Source organism: Narcine bancroftii, chromosome 3, assembly GCF_036971445.1.
Source record: "Narcine bancroftii isolate sNarBan1 chromosome 3, sNarBan1.hap1, whole genome shotgun sequence".
NCBI classification, from domain to species: domain Eukaryota; kingdom Metazoa; phylum Chordata; class Chondrichthyes; order Torpediniformes; family Narcinidae; genus Narcine; species Narcine bancroftii.
In genome coordinates, this window is record NC_091471.1 from 125,275,991 (window position 1) to 125,299,373 (window position 23,383).

At 40.1% G+C, this 23,383-nt stretch overlaps 1 protein-coding gene across 2 annotated transcripts in view; it reads left to right on the plus strand.

Moving 5' to 3' along the window:
* The window catches only part of ccdc149a (coiled-coil domain containing 149a), a 114,503-nt gene that overhangs the window by 78,307 nt on the left and 12,813 nt on the right, over window positions 1-23,383 (plus strand). For both annotated transcript variants that reach the window (XM_069922816.1, XM_069922817.1), the window contains exons 5-9: window positions 2,950-3,066; window positions 4,022-4,194; window positions 9,290-9,362; window positions 10,630-10,714; window positions 18,516-18,660. In XM_069922816.1, the coding sequence (XP_069778917.1) occupies window positions 2,950-3,066; window positions 4,022-4,194; window positions 9,290-9,362; window positions 10,630-10,714; window positions 18,516-18,660 (593 nt within the window). The remainder of the gene's footprint in view (window positions 1-2,949; window positions 3,067-4,021; window positions 4,195-9,289; window positions 9,363-10,629; window positions 10,715-18,515; window positions 18,661-23,383) is intronic.

Consider the following 23,383-nt stretch of genomic DNA (forward strand, 5'->3'; position numbering starts at 1 on the left):
CTGCAGTTCTGGTCTCTAGCCTGGTTGGAGTACCTGGCCGAAAAGTAAAAATCTGTGCTGACCATCTTATCAATGTATTCACAAATATCTTCAACATCTTTCTCCAGTAGGGTGTGATTCCCACCTGTTTGAAACAGGTGTCAATCATTACCATTGTCCGAAAAGAGCATAGTAACCTGCTTTAATGACTGTTGACCAGTAGCACTTATGTCAACAGTGATGAAGTGTTTTGAAAGGCTGGTGTTGAAGCATATCATCTCTTGTCTGAGCGGTGACATGGATACGTTCCAGTTTGCCTATTGTAACAAAAGGTCTCTGCACTACTGGCACTACACAAAGCCCTGCAAGACCTAGACAGTAAAGATGTATTCATCAAGATGCTCTTTATCAACTACAGTTTGGCATTTAACACCATCATCTCCCTCAAAACTGATCAGCAAACTCCAAAACCTGGGACTCAACACCCCACTGTGTAATTAGATTACAGATTTCTTCACCTCCAGACCACAATCAGTGAGGTTTGGTAAGAAGATCTCCACAATCTCCATCAGTACTGGAGCACCACAGGGCTGCATTCTTTGCCCCCTGCTCAACTCACTTTTACACCTATGGTTGTATAGCTTGGAATGACAATAACACCATCTACAAATTTGCCAATTATACCATGGTAGTAGAATGTATAGAGAAAGGTGATGAGTCAGCATGCAGGAGGGACATTGAAAACTTGGCTGAATGGTACAACCACCTTGTACTCAATGTCACTAAAACTAAGGAACTGATTGTTGACTTCAGGAAGGGAAAGCAAAAGGTGTACAATCCAATGATCATTGGGAAATCAGAGGAAGAGAAGGTGAACAAATTTAAGTTCTTGGAAGTCACTATCTTTGGAGGATCTTTCCTGGACCCAGCACACTAATGGCATCTTGAAGAAAGCATCTTGAGGAAAGCCTTTACTTCCTCTGGAGTTTGTGGAGGTTTGGTATGACACCAGAATCCGTAGAAATTTCTACAGATGTGTGTGGAAAGTTTGTTGACCAGCTACATCATGGTCAAGTTTGAGGACACCAATATCCCTGAGTGTAAAGTCCTCAAAAAGGTACTGGACACAGGCCAGGACACCACAGGCAAAACGCTCCCCACCATCGAGAACATCTACATGGAATGCTTCCGTTGGAGAGCAGCAGCAATCATCGAGGATCCACACCACCCAGCACATGCTTTGTTCTCACTGCTGCCATCAAGAAAGAGTTGTAGGTGCCACAAAACTTGCACCACCAGGTTCAGGAACAGCTGCTACCCCTCCACCATCAGACTCCTACACAGACTCAATCAGGGACTCATTTAAGGACTCTTGTACACTTTATTGAATTTTTATTCTCTGTATTGAAAAGTTTGTTTGCATTTGCTGTCTGTTTACAGTTCTTTATTCATTTACATGTGTACTCTGTGTACAATTTTTTTGCACTATCAATAAATAGTAATTTTGCCTCACCTGCAAATAAACAATCTCAGGGTGGTATGTGATGTCATGATATGTACTCTAACAATAAATCTGAAATCTTACTTCAGGAAGAATATACTGACCTTGGAGGCAATGCAGAGGAGATTTACTAGATTGATTCCAGAGATGAGGGAAGATTGAATCATCTGAGACAGTCCTCGATCTACTTCATAAGAATGAGAGGGAATCTTATAGAAATGTATAAATTATGAAAAAAATAGATACGATAGAGGTAGATTTTTTTTCCACTGGTAAGTGAGACAAGAACTAGGGCATATAGCCTGAAGATTAAGGGTAGTAAACTTACAATGGAGATGAGGAAGAATTCCTTTTCCCATAGAATGGTGAATCTATGGAATTCATTGCCCATTGAAGCAATGGAGGCTAACTCAGTAAATAAATTTAAGACAAGATTGGATAGATTTTTGCATAGTAGGGAAAAAGCAGGGAGCTGGAGATGAGCCTATTATCAGATCAGCCATGATCTTGTTAAATGGCGGAGCAGCTTAACAGGTCGAATGACCTACTCATGCTCCTATTTCTTTTGTTCTTAATTTGCTATGATGCTTGTTTTATGTCCTTTGCTCTTGTACTATCAATGTTGATGTCAGTGCTCACACACCTATAAAATGTCTTGAGTAACCCTTCTTAAAACAAGTACTTCCACCAACTCATTCCGCTAAGGTATTTGAGAAAATGGCATCAATTTCTAAATCTTGATTTGTTTCGGGACCTCTCACCATCCCAGTGAAGTAATGCTCCATCTTTCTTTTTTTAACTGAGCTTTTCCTGGACTTTAGAATGAGTGCAGGATTTCGGAATCATTGTAAAAATATTAGGAAGAGAATTTAATTTTAATATTTTGATATAATGCCACAATGATGGAAATAAAAATAGGTGAGTGTGTCAAGTTTGAGTCAGGTTTTGCAAATTCATTAGACTGAAACCTTCTCTCACCGGCTTCACCTGGAGAGGAGCTCCAGAGAAATCCCCAGTCTTTGCATTAGGCTGCACAGTTTATGACCTACCTTCTTTATTTTGTGGAGCAAAGAATAAAACTAGTTTCTATTCTGCCATTATATCACTCTGCAAAAGTATTGACAAAATGCTAAATCTCAAAATTAGTTTTTAAAGAATATTTGCACGGCTGCATTGGTGAACTACTTTGAAGAGTTTGTAAATCAATGTGCAGTGAGAGGATCATTGATTTTTGGAAGCAATTGATAACAAAGGTCACAAAAAGACCAGTAAACAACCTTCTGAAAATCAAAGTGTTGATCGGCCTAATAAATTCTTTCTCTGATGGTCAAGGCTATTAGCTTGTTTTAAGTGAATATCTGACTAAAATGCAGTCTCCAAAAAGCTGCTAAGAACTCCACTGGAAATGAAAGTGGAACTTATTCACTGACCATTCAGTTTGTGATGATTACTTTATGTTCTCTCCTCAGCTCCTAAGAATGACCATCGCAAAACAACGTTTAGGTGATGAAGAAGTTGGGTCCCGCCATTTTCCTGCACATGAGCGCGAGGATCTTGTTCAACAGTTGGAAAAAACACATGAACAGGTGAAAAAAAACTACAGAAACACAATGCTGAAAACTTGAGCAAACAAAATGAAGTTGGAGAGTCTCAGCAGGTCAGGCCACATCCATGGAGAGAGGTCAAAAGTGAAAAGGTGTCCCAGCCTGAAATGTTGACTCTCCATGGTTACTGCCTGACCTGCTGTGTCCCTCCAGCTTCTTTGAGTTTGCAATTCTGATCAATGCTTTAATTGAAAAAAATTATCAGGTGATAAACTCATGTCCTATCACGTGCTCTTGTTAGAACTCTTCCTCCCTATCTCGCTTTTTCTCAGCAACTCAATCTTTACACACCCAGAGTAGCTACTTAGTACCTGTTCAATTATTTCTAACATCCTATGTGCCCACTTACTTTAGAAAATAGAGATAAGTTTAATCTTTAGTTCTGCTTCCTCCATTTTCAGTTTTGTTCTTCTTCAGTATTAAGATATAGATCAATCTGAATTCCATGTTGTTCAATGTAGATCTGACTAAAAGTTGTTTGCATCTTTACTTTTCTCTGCTGACCTCTCATCAGCTTAAGTCATAAACAGAGCAGTGGTGTACTAAATGCAGTTCTTGTGATATATCTGGCAAGTTGGTGCATTCACCTGTAAATTTATATATTTTTATTTATTTTAAATTTAGAGATACAGCACAGTAACAGGCCCAACCATGAGCCTGAGCCGCTCAAATACACCCTTGTGACCAATTATCCAAATAATGCCGGATTTCCTCCACTGTACATTGCCATTAATTTCTTTCTACTTCATGCTCACAAATATTCCTCTTCAGCATTAAACAGCATGGCCACATACATATAAATACAAACTTACTGGTCTGCAAAGAATTTTGGCTTAAAGAAAATTTATTTGCAAACATTTTTGCAGAGTTTTGTGTAAATGGTTCAGCTCTGTTTTCAAATATTCAGGAACTCACCAGTAATTTTATCTTGTTATAGATTGAACGGTTGGATCACGAATATCAAGCAGCAGTGGATGAACTTCAGGATGTTAAGGTTGAACGCTCATTTTACCAGGAAAAATCCCACCGTCTAAATCAAGAGATTAACCATATTCTTGGAGGACATGAAAATCGTATCATCGATGTTGATGCATTGTGCATGGAAAACAGGTGACCTGACTTATTCTCCTTAATCTCATACTTTTGGCAGCTAGCAAATTAATAATTCTATATACCATATGTGTGGTCAATGTAAAAAAAATAAAAGTATGTAACTCATTATAAATGCATAAAATAATTCATTTATAAATTATAAATGCATAAAATAATTCATATTTTTCCTATGCAGAACTTACTGTCTAAATCAGTAACCTTTTTCTTTCCACTCATATACCACTTTAAGTATTCCCAATGCCATAGGTCTCTGTGATTCTTAAGGGATTGCTTAAGATGGTGTGTGGGTGGAAAGAAAAAATTTGAAAACCACTGTTTTAATCGTACCTAATTGACTCGTTATGTGCATGGTTTCATAACACCAGAGGAAATGGGACAATGACAATTTTTCTCAAGCAAAATATTTCACTAAAAATTGGGTCTAGAGCAGTGATTCTCAACCTTCCCTTCCCACTCACATCCCACCTTAATCAATCCCTTACGAATCACAGAGCACCGATGGCATAGGGATTACTTAAAGTGGTATGTGAATGGAAAGAGAAAGGTTGAGAACCACTGGTCTACATACTTCCTCTCCTGAGATTTTGACTGTTGTTAATACAAGTTAACAACATCTATCACTGATGGCATTGCACTGGGTGTTCATTTTTCACTTCTGAGATTGGACACAGAGAGCTGGGTATGAAACTTGAATATCTAAATTATCATGGGCAAGTCTAATCATGTCCTCATCAGTTTAGAATGTATACATACTTTCCAGTGGATATCCCTTGATACGGATGAGAAATAATTTGATTTCTTTCTTCTCTTCAGGGTGTTTGGATCTCTAAAATTAGATTTGCTGAGAAGAAATCTAATTAGCCTAGACCATTGATTGATCATTGTCCCTCAATCCAGGCAACTCCATTAAGAGGCACTTTAAGATGGCATCTCCCCCAGGGAAAATAATGAAATGCAGGACACGTTATCCACTGAAAACTATCAGAGAACATTCTGTGTTGTAATTGTATCAATTCTAAAATGGAATCAAGACCAAAAAAAAAGCCTTTGTTTTAACCAGTGGTTCTCAACCTTTTTCTTTCCACTCACATACCACTTTAAGTAATCCCTATGCCATCATTGCTCTGTGATTAGTAAGGAATTGCTTAAGATCGTAAGTGAGTGGGAAGGGAAGGTTAGGAATCACTGCTCTAGACCCAATCGTTCGTGAAATATTTTGCTTGAGAAAAATTGTCATTGTCCCATTTCCTTTGGGGTTATGAAACCATGCACATAACGAGTCAATGAGATACAATTAAAACAGTGGTTATCAAACTTTTTCTTTCCACCCACATACCCCCTTAAGCAAACCCTTACGAATCAGAGAGCACCTATGGCATAGGGAATACTCAAAGTTTTATGTGAGTGGAAGGAGAAAGGTTGAGAACCACTGGTAGAAACACTCATTGTGGAAACAAAGACAAATTTATGAGAAAGTTGTTGAGTGTTTCCTCACTCATGGAGTATATTCTTTGTTTCATATTTTTACATTAAAGATTCTTTGGAATATACTCCAGAAAGACTAGAGCAGTTAATCTTTGGCTGTGGGATTGTGCAGAGTGATACATCTGAACTTTATATCCGGCTACAAGTTGATTTACATTTATCCTTTGGTCTTCTGAATTTAGCTCATAAAATTCCAGCAAGCAACTATCAGTAAATGAAATGTAACTTCCGTCGTGGGCAAATTGCTGTTCACAGGGTCTCTGATCTATTTTGCAACAGCAGTTAGTGTTAGAATTGAAATCTGCACAAATTTACTCAAGCTAATTGAATCTGACTGTCCCAATAGCCAAATATAGTGCAATAACAAAATATGGTTAAGAATAAAACTATGTTATCAACAAAGTAACCAGAATTAAATAAACTGTCAGTGGAAAACTTCTTCTGGTGACAGGACCAAAATAAGTTATATTGTTTAATTGCCATGTAATCATTAATTATTAGCAGGCAATTTAAAACCAATGTCTATATTATAGCGGCCCGCGGCCCACTCCACGGACCGACACAGCAAATAGTCATGGAACATGACAATCAGGCAGACAGTACGCAGGATGAGATGCCCGCTCCCATAGGCCACAGGGATAGCGGTCGAATCGGCCAATCACAGCCAGCGGATCGCAGGGGGTCCAATCCGGGCCCACACATCCGGGACAACCAATGAGCAGCCAGCCTCACTCAAGCCATGCTCTGGTGGTGACACAGCCAGCTGCCAATAAAAGCAGAGCTGCAGCCCAATAAAGCCAGTGTCGATTACACTCCCTTGGTGTGCGAGTCTTCTTTCTACCTCAAGCTATAACTCAAGTTGCAACCATAGCGACCCCTCTACAATATACCATTTTAGCATATATGATAACCTCTGATCGCAGATTTCTTTTCTGCTGCAGAGACAAATGCTCATTATTGAGTAGTTAAACTTACATTGTGCACACACACCACCATGGTGAGCATAGCAGTTAGCACAATGCTGTAACAGCGCCAGCAACCGGGGTTCAAATCAGGCATTGTCTGTAAAGAGTTTTTACTTTCTCCTCGCGTCTGTGTAGTTTCCTCCGGATGCTCCAATTTCCTTCCACCCTTCAAAACATACTGGGGTAACAGTTCAATTGGGTAGCACGGGCTCATGGGCTGAAAGGGCCTGTTAAATTTACTTTTATTCAAAAAGGGTCCTCAAGGAGAAAATATGGAACACAGAATATGTTTGAAACTTTCCCAAGAACACCATAGTGGCAGTCACCAATTATCATCTTTCTCTTGTTAGACCTTATATTTCACATAATACTTTGCACTTGACCAAAGAGAAAGCACCAGTATCCTATTTTTAAACTTAATTTTCAATCCTTATTTTTTCTTTCTGTTTCACAGGTCACATCTCACAATAAAACTCATTTTTTCTTTTGATTTCATTTTGACAGTCTCATTCCCAGTTGAATATTTCAGACAGTGAGTGATGGTTTGTAAGAGAATAAATGTCATACTTAAATAACAAAAGTGTGAATTTCCTGAGATGGGTGCAGTTTACACCCGTATGGTTTTGAAGGGGATTAGTTATGGTGTGAATCAAACACAGCTCGTTTCACTCAGTTTTATTTTTAAGATAACCTCACTTTTATGATTGCATAGCTTCACGAAGAATATTGTAAATGGCTTTCCTGTCGGATATATAGTCGTAAAAGAATCCACAATCAGATGAAGCCATTTAAGGCACTCTTTAAAATTCCATTGTTGGACCTATGTCAATTCAGCCTCAAAAAGTTTCAGGGCTCACTTGCTCTTGGTTTCCATTCACAAAACCTTCCTGAAATTCTCTTTCTACCAAAATCTCTCCTTCTGACATATGTTGCTTATAGGCCACTTTGTGAAAGAGGTCTGTTTTTCCTGAAAGATCAATCTAGCTTATCAGCTTGACTTCAAAATGATTACTGCCTACTGTTTATTCATTTGGTAAACATTATCTATGGTTCTACCTTTGAGCTAGACCTTTCCCATAGATCTGTTTTGTGGGATAGATCAAGTTCACAGATCTCTGCCTGTAATGAATCTTATTTAAAGGACTGTACCTATGATAGATCTTGCCTTAATGCATCTCTCGGAGAAAGGTTTTGCCTTCACTTCTGCCTCTGGTGGATATAATCTACATCACAGGTGCAGACATCAGTAGAATATAATGATGACAAAGTGATTGATAATAATAACCGCTCCTGGTTATGCTGAATGAAACTTAAAATATCAATGCAAATAATTCAAAAAGTATCAATGGTATCACTCATTCTGATGAGAGATGATATGACATGTGATTGATGAAGTTCCAAAGAAAGATATTCAAGCAGGCAGCATAACCTCTAGAGCAGGGCTTCCCAAACTTTTTTCTCGCAGAACCATTTTGGGGAACACTCAGAAATCGCGGAACCCTGTAGTTATGAACTAAAAGCCGACCGGAAATAGAATGGCGTCAACTTCTAGTTCAAGTGTGGTTGAGTCTAATTTAAATTAAATTATTTGACTTAATCAGTCGCCAACTTAAGGCAGTGCTTGCAAATCCCGTTCCTTCAGAATTTGATGATTTTGTTTCAACTGAATATTGACCAAAATGCAATTACAAGTATTACCAACCTCTCAGACCTCAAATGCCCAGCATCACCAACCTTCCAGAAGCGGGTTTCCAACCTTTCTCCAGCCACCCACAGGCCAGATCTCCCAACACCTCTGATGCAGGTATCCACCTCGGCCCTGGCTGCCCGCAGGTAGAGCTTAACAAGTTCACGTTAAAGGAGCAGAAGCAGGCTATTATGCCTATCGAGTCTGCTCCTGATGCCTTCGACGTGGGTTTGCATCTCGGCCCCTGCTCCACACAGGCCCGAGCTTCCAACACTCCATCGCTAACCCCCATCCCCACGGACCAGGTGCTGGAGTCACCGTCACCTCCGTAGCCCCCAATACCTCTATTGACACAGGTCCCACTCCCAACCAGCAGTAATCCGATACCCACGCCAACTCCATCACCAGTTCCCACACCAACCTCAGCAGGTGGGGGGGGGGGAGGGGAGGAACGAGTGAGCGAGAGGGAGGGTGCGAGAGCAAATGGCGAGGAGGAGGGAGGGAACTAGTGAGTGAGCAAGAGAGGGAGGGAGGGAACGAGTGACATGGGGGGGGGGAAGGAAGTTTACATTTTAAAAATGTGGCCAGCCTCACGCCAAAATAAATCCGAGTCTCATGAGTTGAAAATGGCATATTGAGGCCTGACCTCTGCACTAAAGTCTGTGCTGCTGACATCAGGCGTCAAGATGCCATTTTGTTTTGTTAGCGTCGAGGCAACTGTTTAGAAACACAGAATAAAAGTAAATTTAAAATTTAAATTAAATAAAAAGTTATTACAAGTTTTAGTTATTTCTACTCATTTCTTCTGTGGAACCCCTGCACCTCAGTTTGGGGAACACTGCTCTAGAGAACAGTTTCTTGATCGCTGTCTTCTATCTAGTTTAGAAACTACCTAAACTATTTTGACATCATGGAGCAGAGAAGCAACATGATTTTATTTTTTTTCTGCATCCAGGTATCTGCACGAACATTTGAAGCAGATCCAGGAAGAAGTCAACATCCTTAAAAATAACATTTCTAAATATAAGGTATTCTTGGGAATTACTTATTACTGTGTTGGAATTAAATCTTATTCTGTCACATTCAGAGAAGATAATAGCCAATAAAGGTTGTAATCTGCTCAAATTGTAATCTGTTTCTGTTGTTCTTTTATTGTGGAAGTCACTTTGTCCCAGGGTGTTAAAGTTTATGAGCATTGAATAACCACCATAATACCTGCCCACAGTCATCATTCCCTTTACAGTAATCACAATGACAAAGTTCTCAAGTCACCTGGTGCACGTGTATAAGATCTTAGAGTATGTTCATGTAGAATAAAGAGCAAAATTAGAATGAAAACATATATTTGCAGCACCCAACTCAAATATCTCTTCATCCCTTCTGCTTCTCTAATTCTTTCTGCGGAATTTACATTGCTACGTCTCCATGGCTTTAAAGCCTAAACTATAAAAGTGTGCACAAAATTGTACACATTACTCTCATTGGGGCTGAATTAGCATTTAATGTATTTGCAGCAAATGTAATGCAGATCATTACAATATGAATTACCACAGAAAACTGACGTCTCTGACTTGCAAAGAATTTCTTAGGAATGGAACCCTTCTGTAACCCACTGATTGCCTGTGTTATTTCCCAACCCCTTTTTGTTTCTCTCTGAGAAAAGAAAAAAAAGTTGATATAATAAAAAAATTAATATATTGTAAATTCTCAGCAGGCCAGGCACCAACCATGGGGAGAAAGCAGAGTTGATGTTTCAGGTCGATAACCTTTTATTGTGATTTTCTGGTAGAAACATCAGCTCTAATTTGCTCTCCACAAATGATGCATGCTCCGCTGAGTTTCTACAACATTTTCCATCTTTATTACAAATCATCTTCATCCTTGCCTAACTTGCTGAATATTTTCATAATATCCTGTTTTGTTTTCAGATTTCCAGCATCTGCAGTTTTAGGTTTTATTCCTTTTAGAAATAGATTTGTCTTTGGTTACCAATAATATAAACAGTACATTTTTGGAAAGTCGGAATTAACCCAGTCGCTGTACTAACGTTGGGTTAGCGTAACCTCATTAAAAATACTTTTTCTATTTATTTTTTATTGCTGATTGCCATGACTTCCTAACTCTCTGTATAATTTGAGTTTATATTGGTGATTAAGAATCAGAATGACTCTTGATTAATCATCATCTCACCTAGACAGTGTTATTCATTTAGTGATGTCATCTGTGTGTTTTGATTGGATGAAACTATTAAAAAAATTATTTGTTCACAGAATTCATATGTTCTGTTTCACCTAGAATGCTCTTGAACGTAAAAAGAACCCAAAGTCAAGTGGGAGAAGCAGCAGTAGTGCCCTTACAGGCGTTCTTTCTGCTAAACAAGGTGAGATACGTCCAGTATGGTGAGGTTTATTGAAATATAGATCGAACCATTGTCGATCATTAATATGAAGGAGAGCAAATTAGGAGCAAAACATTCATTTCATCTTTTGAGAAGAACAAGAAACCTTCTCTCCAGAACATCATAGCACTCATCCAATTCTTCATATTCCAATCCATCCTTAGAAAATTTATCCATGGAGCTGGATAAGGGATGTAGGTGGGAAAGGGCACAAAAAAGGAAAGACCAATAGGCTGACAGGGGAAGAGATAGAAGAGTGGGAGGAAAGTCCCATTCACCCAACCTATCTATTCTCATACCCCCCTTCCATTCTCATTCCAATGGGCCCCTATCCTGCTCCTCCCACCTTGACATCTTTGCACTGGTTTCTCTATTCTCTGCGTTCCCAGTCTTGATGAAGGGCTCCAGCCTGAAAAGTCGACCATTCCTTTTCTCCAGCTCATGCTGTTTGACCTGCTGAGTTCCTCCAACAAGCTGTGTATGGCTTCATATTCCAACATCAGCAGTTTCCTGTGTCCAATATAACCTGATATCACTCAATGGAAGTAACGATTTATGCTTATAAATGCATCTTTGTTGTACATTGATCATAAAGTAATTATATTCTCTTTCATAATCTGTTAAACTGTTGTGATCATTCTCAGTTACTACCATATGCTGTCAGTTATTCACAGACATATTTGCTGTCATTTCATCCTTGTTTATGGATAGTGATTAATTATCCTACTAGGATTGTTGTTACATCTAAACCTAATTCTGTCCACAGCTAGGCATTTACAAAGTCCAGATCCAAACAGTGTTGTAAGGTAAAGATCAGGAGTGAAAGGTGAGATTAGTTCCTCCCCTCCCTTGCCAACTCGCTCAGGCATCTAATTATAGATCCTTCATTTCAATGAGCCAACAGCACTGGGAATCAAATTTTGACTTTTCAGGTTGTATTGTTCAGCATTTCACTGGATAAATGTGCTGAACTATTGATAAAGCTTAACTGCATATGTTATTCACTCTGCTAGCCAGATATGTCAACATCTTTGAAATGTCAGTGACAGCTCTATTTTGAGATTAGATCTGAGCTTCCTCAAAGAGCTTACATGCCCCTACCCTTACAAACCTGCTCAGAAATGACAAGTAGAATGAAGTTGCTGATCTGTTCAAATCAAACTTTGAGAAAAAAAATCCCTTTCAAACCCATTCACAACACGTGCAAGTTCACTCACATATCTTACTCCCCTCACCCCACCCCAATCCCTCCCGCTGTTACCTCCAAGCAGGATTTCTAGGCTGCAGACACATTACTGCAGCATTATAACACCAAGGTCCACTGCCTTTTCAGTGATTAAAAATGCTGCGCTTCATCTTGTTTGCGAGTCACATAAAAAGCTAGAGTTTCACTTGTGAGGTTTAGCATTGTTGAGTTTCTTTGAGTTGCTCCATATTAAAGAGAACTTTCTGGAATTCAAAAATTCCCTACAATTTCCGACCACTATTACGTCATGTTGTTGCAATTGTTAACAAATCATCCAGCAGCTGTGATTTTTGAAGTCAATGCTCAAAATAAGATCTATGGAAATGCATGAAAAATATTTTCAGCTACAGGAGTGTGCTGAATGGATACATAGAATGGTATAACACAGGAACAGGCCCTAAGGCCCACGTGTCTGTGATGAACATGATGTCTAAATCAAACTAAAACTCTGCTGCTTGTGTTTGGTAGATATCCCTCCATCCCCTTCACATTCATATGTCTATCCAGAAGCCTCTGAACTGCAACTATTATGTCTGCTTCCAACACTAAACCTGACAGCCCATTCCATGCACCTACCACTCTGTAAAATAATTGCCTCATACATTTCCCTTAAACTTCGACCCCCTCATATTAAACACATGTCCTCTAGTATATGATGTTTTTTTTTCCCTGAGATAAGATTCTGATTGTCCACCCAACAGGATCTGATAGCTCAGTGGTTAGAGCACTGGTCTTGTAAACCAGGGTTGTGAGTTCATCCCTTGCTGGGGCCTCATTTCTGTGAGGGGCAGTGGATAAAGTGGCAACTCTCTGTCTTCCTTATGGTGGACAAAGTTAAAAAATTTCATCTGCGTTACATTCTAAATGTAGTATTACATGGCAATATTGGAACCTTTACCTTACCCATCAATGCCTTTTCATGATTTTATAATCCTCTATCAGGTCTCCCTCAGCCTTCAATGCTTCAGAGAAAGCAAACCAAGTTCATCCAATCTCTCCCCATAATTCATACCTTCTATTGGGGGGGGGGATGGGTTTAAATGGCAGGAATCAGTTTCTGCCATGCTGTAAATAAAATACCTTTTTAAAAATTTACACCTGGCAACTTACTGGTAAACCTTTCCTATATACCGTATGTGCAAACATACCAACATACCCACCTACCTTTTCATCCAAGGTATTTACATTAGGTATATCACAAACAACAGGGCTTGCAACTGATCACAGGAATAACAGCTTTCCACCATGATCTTTGTTTTCTATGAGCCAGCCACTTTCATTTCCAACTTACCATGGATGCTACATTGATGGGAGGGGTAAGGATAAACCTCTCAATGTGCCAGGGAGACCCAGATGCACTGCCAAAGAAAAGTGCCTGTTCTTTGTGTAAGTGGTCAAGAGAGATCTTCCAGGTGTGAAGCTAGGCACTCCTGACATCAGGGAAGTCACAGTGATGACTTGAAGTGCAATACACTATATAATTTGTAGCACATACCCACACTTTCTGTGGACTAATGGCAAATAGGTGAAATTTTCTCTCGATTGAATATGGAAGTCGGATGATCTTCATGCAGCAGTGAATGGGGAACACTGTGAGACATGACAGAAAGCATCTACGACAGGCTGGAACGACTCTTATTCAACAAAGTTGAGAGTGACTCTGACTCTGACTAGGCCAAGCAGTCAGGGGACACTTGAGATTGTATTTAAGATTGATGGAGGTTTTACTAATCCAGATTCTTCTGACACCATGCATTGAAAGGCCAACAATCAAAATGTATTCTTAGTATATTCAGTGAACCATCAGAATCTACATTAGTGAGGCCGATAAATAAATAAGGGCTGCAGTTTTTCACGCCACAGAGGTTGAAAGTTCTGCAGATTGAATTTGTTTGCTGCAAAGTTATTCCAGAAAAAAAATATGCTAGGAGAATGGAAATCTAGCAAAAAAAGGGATACACATTTGTCAAAGGGGCTAAGATGCCTAAAAATAGGGAAACATGAATTTTAACAGGTAAATCCCATTGCTTACATTGTTCCAAATACATTTATCTTTACCTACAATTGAATTAATGTCATTTTCCAGTTTTCTCCTTGCAAATAGTAGAGAGATTGTGCAACTCAGTAATTGGATGCAGTTGAGTTTAATTGGTTGTGAGATAGTTGACTGGCACAGTCTTCTCTTGCTTATTTCTTGTGGTTAGAGAGATTGTGACTATTCTAATAGTAATTTATGAAAAATATATTTTGGTTTGTTTTATGCAAGCATCCAGTGGTAATAAATAGTATGTATGCAATACTTGCAAAGATTATATTGTGTTCAGTGACCAAAAACAATTGAAATAAATTATGGATTAAAAGAATGCTTCAAGAAACTGCAATAGGATAGAATTATCATTTAGCTTTTTTTTCCTGAAACAATTACTGGTGCCAGTATTTAATATTAAGTAAATACTGTGATTCTTTAAAAAGCATGCTACCTATTTTATAATTCCTGAACCAAGTCTGAGATGTTCACCCTGATTGCAATCTGATGCATGAGTCTGTTCCAGTTATTCTTCAAATGATGTGTCATGAGAACAATATTCTGCACAAATAAATTAGTTAAGTCTCAGATAATAAAACTGTTCTGCTGTAGTGTGGAGACTTTCACAAACATCTTCTCTTGACAGTGTCACTTGAAGACAACACACTTTAGTAATACAGAAAATGGAGACAACTGTTCAGTACTTAAAATGTGGTCATGGCTGATCTGTATTCTACTTGTCTGCCATGGGCTCATATCCCTTCATTCCTTTGACTAGCAGATGCAAGATTCCTTTATTGTCATGTAATAAAAACAGTCCGATAGTACACAGAATTTGCTAAAAGGTGGACAGATTCACCATCAGCTGAAGCTGTCTGAGGTGCTTCTTAGTCAGAGAAAGAGAAGCAAAAGAGAATCCCCTCAGAGTCACCAAGTGTCCGTGGATTTGCGTCCAGTGCTGCCACAGCCACACAGAGTCCATTCAAAACCATCAGAAACTCAAGCTCCAGATCCGAATCTCTGACACATACAGGAAGCCTTCAGTGCTCGACCTGCGTGGGTTCGTTGCCAACAGCCTGTGTGTTCTTCAGCTGCAGAACCCCCTCACTGGTCCACAGTGGTCACTGTCCTGTGGGTCATATGAAATAGGGGGTGCTCTCCCCATATTTTATGTGCCCTGTGCAAGTCCTCTGCTTTCCCAGAGACTGCAGCCCTCCTTGCTGCTGCCGATCATAGGTTCTGCCATTTTGGTCAAAGACCCCACAGTCGCATAATTTGAAAAATAAAACCACATTAACGGGCTGCTTAAAGCCAGAATGGAGCTGATGGCAGCCGGACTGGAGGGTTGGACCCCATGGGACCGCTGTGTCCCTGCTCCCCACTTTCCTGGCTCTACACCAGTAGCAAGGCTGCCAATTTTTAAAATTTGTTGACTGCACGGTAGAAGCCGATTCCATCCATTTAAACCCATGCCAACCAATTTCACCCAAATTAACCTGCAAGGGATCTTGGATTTTACAGTCAATTGAGTTTGGGCTATTCCTTTAGCAGGAAACATTGCACATTTCATCTGCCCTTTCCATGATGAGCTGTGACCAATCTTTATTCAAGGTTCCTTTATGTCATGTACAGGACATGTAATATTACATGAAATTTCCTTCTGACTGCCATAAATAGACAAAGAGTCACCTGGTGCCCCTTACTAAATGAGAGATAAAGAAACAGAATAGTGTCGCTGAGTGTCCTGGATTCACCTCCAGCACCCCCCGTGGCCTCTGCAGCCCTCATAGACTCCTATTTGATCTATTGGCAAACCCAGCTCCAGATCCAAACCTCAGCCTTCAGCACCCATCCTTTCAGGGATCCTTCTTGGCCTCAGCTCCCCCTCGAATCCCGGTTCCGATACCTGGTTTCCATCAGCTAGTTACCAGCAGCCTGCAGTCCATGCAGGTCGCCCGACCACAAGTCACCTGCAGTCACTCTGCGTTAATCCCAACCTCACCATCAACCCCACATACAAGGGTGGTGCTGTTGTAGTCTGGCACATTGACCTCTATCTGGCCAATGGCAGATGACAACTGTCAGACACCTCCTCTTACCCCTCCAACAGGATCCCACCAAAATTCATCAAACCATTGTATCACACACTATCTCTGATCTCATCACTTCCAGTCATTTCCCTCGCGTGGCCTCCAACTTAATTGTTTCCCAACCCTGCACTGCCAGTTTCTACCTCCTACCCAAGATCCACAAACCCAGTTGTTGTGACAGATCTATCATTTCCACATACATCTACCCTACTGAACTAGCATCCGCTTACCTTGACTCCATTTTTTTCCCCCTGATCCAGTCCCTCCCCACCTACATACGGGATACTTCACATGCCGTTCATCACCTCAACAACCTCCAGTTCCCTGAATTCAACTGCTTCATCTTTATCATGGATATCCAATCACTATACATTTTACCCATATGAAGGCATCAAATCCTTTCATTTCTTTCTTGACAATAGACCCAACCAGTTCACCTCCACCAGCACCTTCTTCTAGCTGGCAAAACTTGTCCTTGGCCTCAATAACTTCTCCTTAGACTCATCCCTATTTCTCCAAGTCAAAGAGGGAACCATGAGTAACCTGCATGGATCCCAGTTATGCCTGCCTTTTTATTGGCTACATGTTGCATATCATCCCAGGATGAGATCTTCCATGCCAAATCATAAAAGATATCCTCCTCCTTCAAACACGACTCTCTCCCACATATTCTCCATTCCCTGCACATCTGCCCTGCCCTCATCTGCCTCCATGGGCAACAAGGACAGGGTTCCTCTTGTCCTCACCTACCACCTCACCAGCCTCCGCATCCAACATATCATCCTACACCATTTCTGCCATCTACTACATGATCCCACCACCAGACGCCTAGTCCCCTCGCCTCCCCTCTCTGCCTGCTGCATTCACCATTACTCTAAGCTTCAAACACTTCAGTTGTGAATCTGCAGAGGTCATCTTCTGCATCCAGTGATCCCTCTACATTGAAGAGAATAGATGCAGACTGGGAGATAGCTTTGTCAAACATCTTGGCTCTCACCGTCGCAATAGTGTGGATCTCCCAGTGGCCACCCATTTCAATTTCCCACCCCATTCCCTTGCTGACATGTATGTTCCATGGTCTTGTATACTGCCAGACTGAGGTCACCCACAAATTGGAGGAGCAATATCTCATATTACATCTGGGCAACATCTGGTACCCTGAGGTTTTCTGGAGTCTGCAACAACCCCTCATGGCCACTGCCAAGCACAGGCACCACCATCATGGCATACCCATGGATGCAGGATTTTTGTTTAAAAATGGTGTTAGCTCCTCTAACAGGCCATTTAAAGCCTATACGGAACTGCCAGCATGAGGACCACGCGGTTGAACCCTTTGGTTCTCCACTCTCCTGGATATCCACCAGTGGCAGCGCTGCTGTTACAGCAGCTCCTCTCTTTGCAAGGTCAAAATTCAAATTCAAAATTTAAGTCCATTTGTCCTTTACCCTTTTCTAATCTAGATATGTACCTGACCACTACTTTTCAGTGCTTTGTGTATGAAGACTCTTCATTTTCTCCCGATCTTCAATATTCTCAACATCCCACCACTCAAATACTTGGATCTATCTTCTCATTGGACATTTACAAATTTAGAAAATTATTGATTTATTTTTTTTATTTGACAAGAAATCATACCTCTTAAAGAAATGCTATATTTGAAAAAAATGTCAGACAATAGAGTTCGAAAGTCTTGAAGATAGCTTTAACAAAAAGCTCTTCCTTCAGCATAACTTAAATGCAAAAAGAACCGAGTCCAGTTACTAACAATGAGTATCCAACTGCACTCCCCTCCCTCCCCGCATCTATCCTAGCTGGCAAGACTGTGTTAAAAATAAGCTATATGATGGAAATTAAAGTTGATGTAGCATGCAGCTTCTTAAAGGCAGTTTTGGAAAATTAATTTATTTTACAAAAAGAATTACAACGCATGTAACATTTTGATGAGTGAATGAGTGACCTGATGCTAATTTATACCAAGGGGAATTTGTCCCAGTTGCCAAGAGCTACTTGTAATGTTTGATGTTGCAGTGTTGCAGGATGGTTATCCATGAATAAGTCGGTGCAGCAGTAACCTCACCAAAATACATTATAAATGTGATGCAGTGGAATTTGGAGGGTCATTAGACTCATGCTGCTTAGAGGGAATTGTACTCAAAGAGAATATAGTTCAGACTAATCGTGTTTGTAGCCATATCTCCAACCCATACCCCCTTTGAGCACAGTTCCTCATTGAGAGTATTTCATCAATGAATTTATTCTTGAATTTTAGCAGGTGAAACTTCTGCCAATAAGTATCCAAGAAATGTTATCACATTTGGCGATGGTGGAATTTATTAAAATTGGCAGGAGGAATTTCCATCCCAAAATTGCTTTTTTTTATAGAGTTTATAATTGATGTTATTTTATCCATTTTGTTTGCAGTCCAAGAGCTACTATCGGAAGATCATGGCTGCAATCTCCCAGCTACTCCACAGTCCATCTCAGATCTGAAATCATTGGCGAGTGCTTTACTTGAGACAATTCATGACAAGAATATGGTCCTTCAGCATCAACGCCAGACAAACAGGCATGTGTAATTCTGCTTGATAACCAAAGTTATCTTGTGCTGCAGTTTTTAATCTGTTGATTTTGAGATGGTAAATACTAGTAAATTATGATTGTTTTTTCTGGAAACAAGAAGAATGAATTAAGAATTACGTGCTTTGATAGTAATGGATGGCGTAGTGGTTAGCACAATGCCTTTACAGTACCAGCTACTGGGACTGGGGTTCGAATCCTGCACTGTCTGTAATGCACGTACTTCCTGTATCTAGTATGGGTTTTCCCCGAGGGTCCGGTTTCCTCCCACCCTTCGAAACATACTGGGGGTGTAGGTTAATTGGGCCAAAGTGGCCTGTTACCGTGTTGTATGTCTAACTTTAAACAAATTATAAAGAGCAGAAATAAACACCGATTTCAAACTCGTTCTGTTCTTACAGACTTAAGGCTCTTCATCAAGGAGCAGAGTCTTTCACTGATTCCAAATGAACTGTTGCCTTGGAAATGGAAAACATTTTGGCATGAATAAAACCCTCATCTCACTTGGAAATAGATTACCTGATAATTGCATTTTATTGTAATATTTGCAAATGACTCAGACTAGTTCAATGAAGGTTTTTAAAGAATATTTATCAATATAAATGAGTAATGGCAATTTCTTGACATTCTGCTTTGATTTATTCAGGAATACGTTGCACCTCCTGTTTTGGTGGTGTTGCATTTCTGAAAGTGATTTCATGACTTTCGGTAATTGTATTGCAGGCAGAAGAGAAAGAGTTGTTTTAATTACCCAGAAATGGATGTTACATTGTTTGATAGTTTTGAACAATAGGGAGAGATTACTTTATCAGTTTCTAAAGTAACAGCAGCTTGCAATTGTTGCCCTTGGTAAACTAATTATGTTCTCTGTATATTTTCTGTGTTTCTCTACATCAATTTCATATCTTAAAATGTTGCTCATGACTTATGAATCTGCAAGGGTGAACTTCCATTAACCCCCCCCAACTGCTGTTACACCGGACTGCACTTTTCTGTAGCTGACATTGAACAGCAAACTTGATTTGTGATGAATGGCACGCTGAAATTTATTTGGGATTCCCACATTTAGATGGTGAAATTCTTTTTACAATAAACCATATTTATATTTAATCAAATTTCAAAAGAATGCTTCGGTCGGTACATGATGCAGCATAAAATGGCATCTTTTGATATGTACAGATGGAATGCCTGCTGAAAGAAAGAATCACGCTGTCTGTCTATGTTTGAAAGTCTTTATTTGTACCACCGAGGTAGGGAATTACACATCAAAAATTGTTGAACATTTGGAAATTCTTAGCCTGAAAGTTCTTTAGAAGTCCAACATGATCTACGAAATACAAAGGTTTGCTTGTGTCATCATTTCACCATAAATCAGAAAAATATAATAATTAACTCCTAATTGTTTGAATTTTCCTGGCCTATAATTTCATTTCACATACCAAGTGCACAGATATGCATGTTCATGCACACACAAATGTGCATATAAAATATCCTGGAATTGAAAAAAAATTGATGGAAATAACATTTGATTCAGATTACCTATTTTTGATGTAAATAAGTCAAATAAATGCAAATCCCTGTTTATGCACTAGAAGTTAACTAACATAACATAACATAACAATTACAGCATGGAAACAGGCCATTAGGCCCTTCTAGTCCGCACCGAACCAAACATCCCTTTCTAGTCCCACCTCCCTGCACAATGCCCATAACCCTCCATCTTCTTCTCATCCATATACCTGTCCAACCTTTTCTTAAATAATACAATTGACTCCGCCGCCACTATTTCTCCCGGAAGATCATTCCACACGGCTACCACTCTCTGAGTAAAGAAGTTCCCCCTCATGTTACCTCTAAACCTCTGCCCCTTAATTCTTAACTCATGTCCTCTTGTTTTAATCTTTCCTCCTCTTAACGGAAATAGTCTATCCACATCCATTCTGTCTATCCCTTTCATAATCTTAAATACTTCTATCAAATCCCCTCTCAACCTTCTACGCTCCAAAGAATAAAGACCCAATCTGTCCAATCTCTCCCCATACTCCAGATGCTTAAACCCAGGCAACATTCTGGTAAACCTTCTCTGCACTCTCTCCACTCTGTTTATATCCTTCCTATAATTAGGCGACCAGAACTGCACACAGAACTCCAAATTAGGCCGCACCAACGTCTTATACAATCTCAACATCACCTCCCAACTCCTATATTCCATGCAATGATTGATAAAGGCCAGCATACTAAAAGCCTTCTTCACTGCTTCTACGGCAGCTCGAAACGATGGCATGTGTGATCATTGCTGTTACTAACTTCAAAGTAGAGATATTTTGCCTTTAATGAGCCCATATGCAACTACTGATGTTAATTATTCTCTACGTATCACATATTCCCTTACAGGATATATTTTCATTTTTGATGAAAATATCAGGTATTTACAAACTCATCTTTCAAATAAAACTTATATAATGACAATTTCCATATGAATTTCCTCTTTTCTGTAATATGCTTGTTTCGTGATACGTTGCACCAAATCTACGTGTGGTTTTTTTTAATAATGTGTACATACAAGTTTTAGTGGGCTGGTTACACCAAAGGTTCATGCAGATAGATGACTGAAGGAGGCAGATAAAGTGGGAGTGCCCTGTGGTTATCTCACTCTGTCTTTCTTTCAGTTTGGTTTGGAGAGGGGGTGTGATAGCCTCTCCAATGCAAAGAGCAGCAGCAGCCAGATCAGTGGCACCACAAGTAGCTCTGCTGTAGAATAGGGTGGGACCAGCAGAGTAAAAGTGATAAGTAGAAATCCAGAATGGTGTGTTGCCTCCTTGATATCAAGGTTGTGGATATCTCACAGCAGGGTTGGGATATTCTGAGAAGCCAGAGGTTGTGGTCCATATTGGTACCACAGCAGAGGCAGTAAGAGGGAGGACAGAGGTCCTGCAAGTGGAGATGATGTTGAGACCAAGTTAAAAGACAGGACTTCTCAGGTTGTAATCTCAGGATTACTCCCTGTGCCATGTGCTTGTGAAGCAAGGAATAGATTGACTCTTCCATGGAAGGTGGGATCTGTACAAGAGAGATGAAGTGGTCCCGATAGACCGGTGGAGAGGTTTTCTAGAGTTACTGAAGGATAATTAAATTCACCTGGCAGAGAGATAAGGTCCAAAGCATCAGCATGGCAGGTAAACAAGCTGAGGTTAACTTAACTGTTGTAGTGAGAAAATTAGATAGACAAGGGCAAATCAAAGAGCATGGAAAGTCTACCAGATATATTTAGGTACATGGGGCTGAGATAATATAGCCATCACAGAACTGTGGAAGAGAGAAGCCCAGGACTGGCAGCTAATGTTCCAGGGTAGATACAGGTAACATAGAAATAGAGGTGGGGGAGGGGGGTTGTATTTTTGATTTGAGACAGTACTTGGAGAGGATATTTTTGGCGGAGGCCATATGGGTGGAGTTTACAAATATGAAGGAGATGATAACTTTGATCGTTTATAGTTATTTCCCCAGCCCCCAAATATTCAGCGATAATTAGACAAGCAAATATGTGGGGAGGTCAAAAATGTAGGAATCACACAGTTGTTATAATAAGTGATTTCAACTTCCCTCACATTGACAGATTCTCACAATCCAAAGGTCTTGGGTGGGATGAAATTTATTAAATAGGTTCAAGGGAATTTCCTCAAACAATATATATATGTCTCAACTCTAGAGCATGCAAGTGAAAACACAATGCTGGAGAAACTGAGCAGTTCAAACTGTGTACTATATTTAGCAAAGATAAAGATGCAAAACCAATGGTTTGGGCTTGAGCCCTTCATTATGGTATGACAAAATGTAGGCAGATGCCCAATTAAAATGGATAGAAGGGAAGAGGAATGTGGATAAGGGAGGGAGGGCACACCAGCAAACAAGGGGAAGGGCTCTGTGAATGGAGAGGGAAGGGGGTAGAGAGTTGGATAAAATAAAATGGAGAGAATGGGAGGGAGAGAGAACAGAGTAGGCCAGCAGAAACTAGAGAAGTTGATGTTCAAGCCATCTGGTTGGAAAGTGGCCAGATGTAAAATTAAGTGCTGCTCCTCTAATTTACAGGTGGCCTTGGTTTGGCAGGCCATGAGGCTATGGACAGACATGTCAGCATGGGAGTGATATAGAATTGAAATGGTTGGCCATTGGGAGATCCCTGTCACTGATGCGGCAGAGTGAAGGTGCTCAGTGAAGCAATGTCCCAGCCTGCATCCAGTCTGTCCAATGTAGAGAAGGATACAACGGGAGTACCGGAGGGTGCTCTAGAGTGTGTAACACTGGACTTCCTCTTGGAAAACGTGGCATGGCAAGTGACTGAGGTGTCAGTAGGAGAGCATTAAGGAATCAGTGATCATCAGTTCTAATATTGTTATGGAAAAAGTTAGGGCTGCTCCACAAGTTAAAGTCCTAAATTGGGGTGGCAAATTTTGATGGCATAATACAGGAACATTCAAAGATTGATTGGGACAGGAAGTTGCAGATAATGGGGTGTCAGGCAAGTTAAAAGAGAAAGAATGAAAGATAAGGGAAAGCATATTTCTGTTGAGGGCAAGGTGAGGAAGAACTGACCAGAGACATTGAAGATCAAGACAATTAAAATGAGCTGTATGTCAGCTATAGACATGTAAAATCAAGTGAATCCCTTGATAAAAATAAAGGATTTAGGAATTCATCAAGAGGGAAATAGG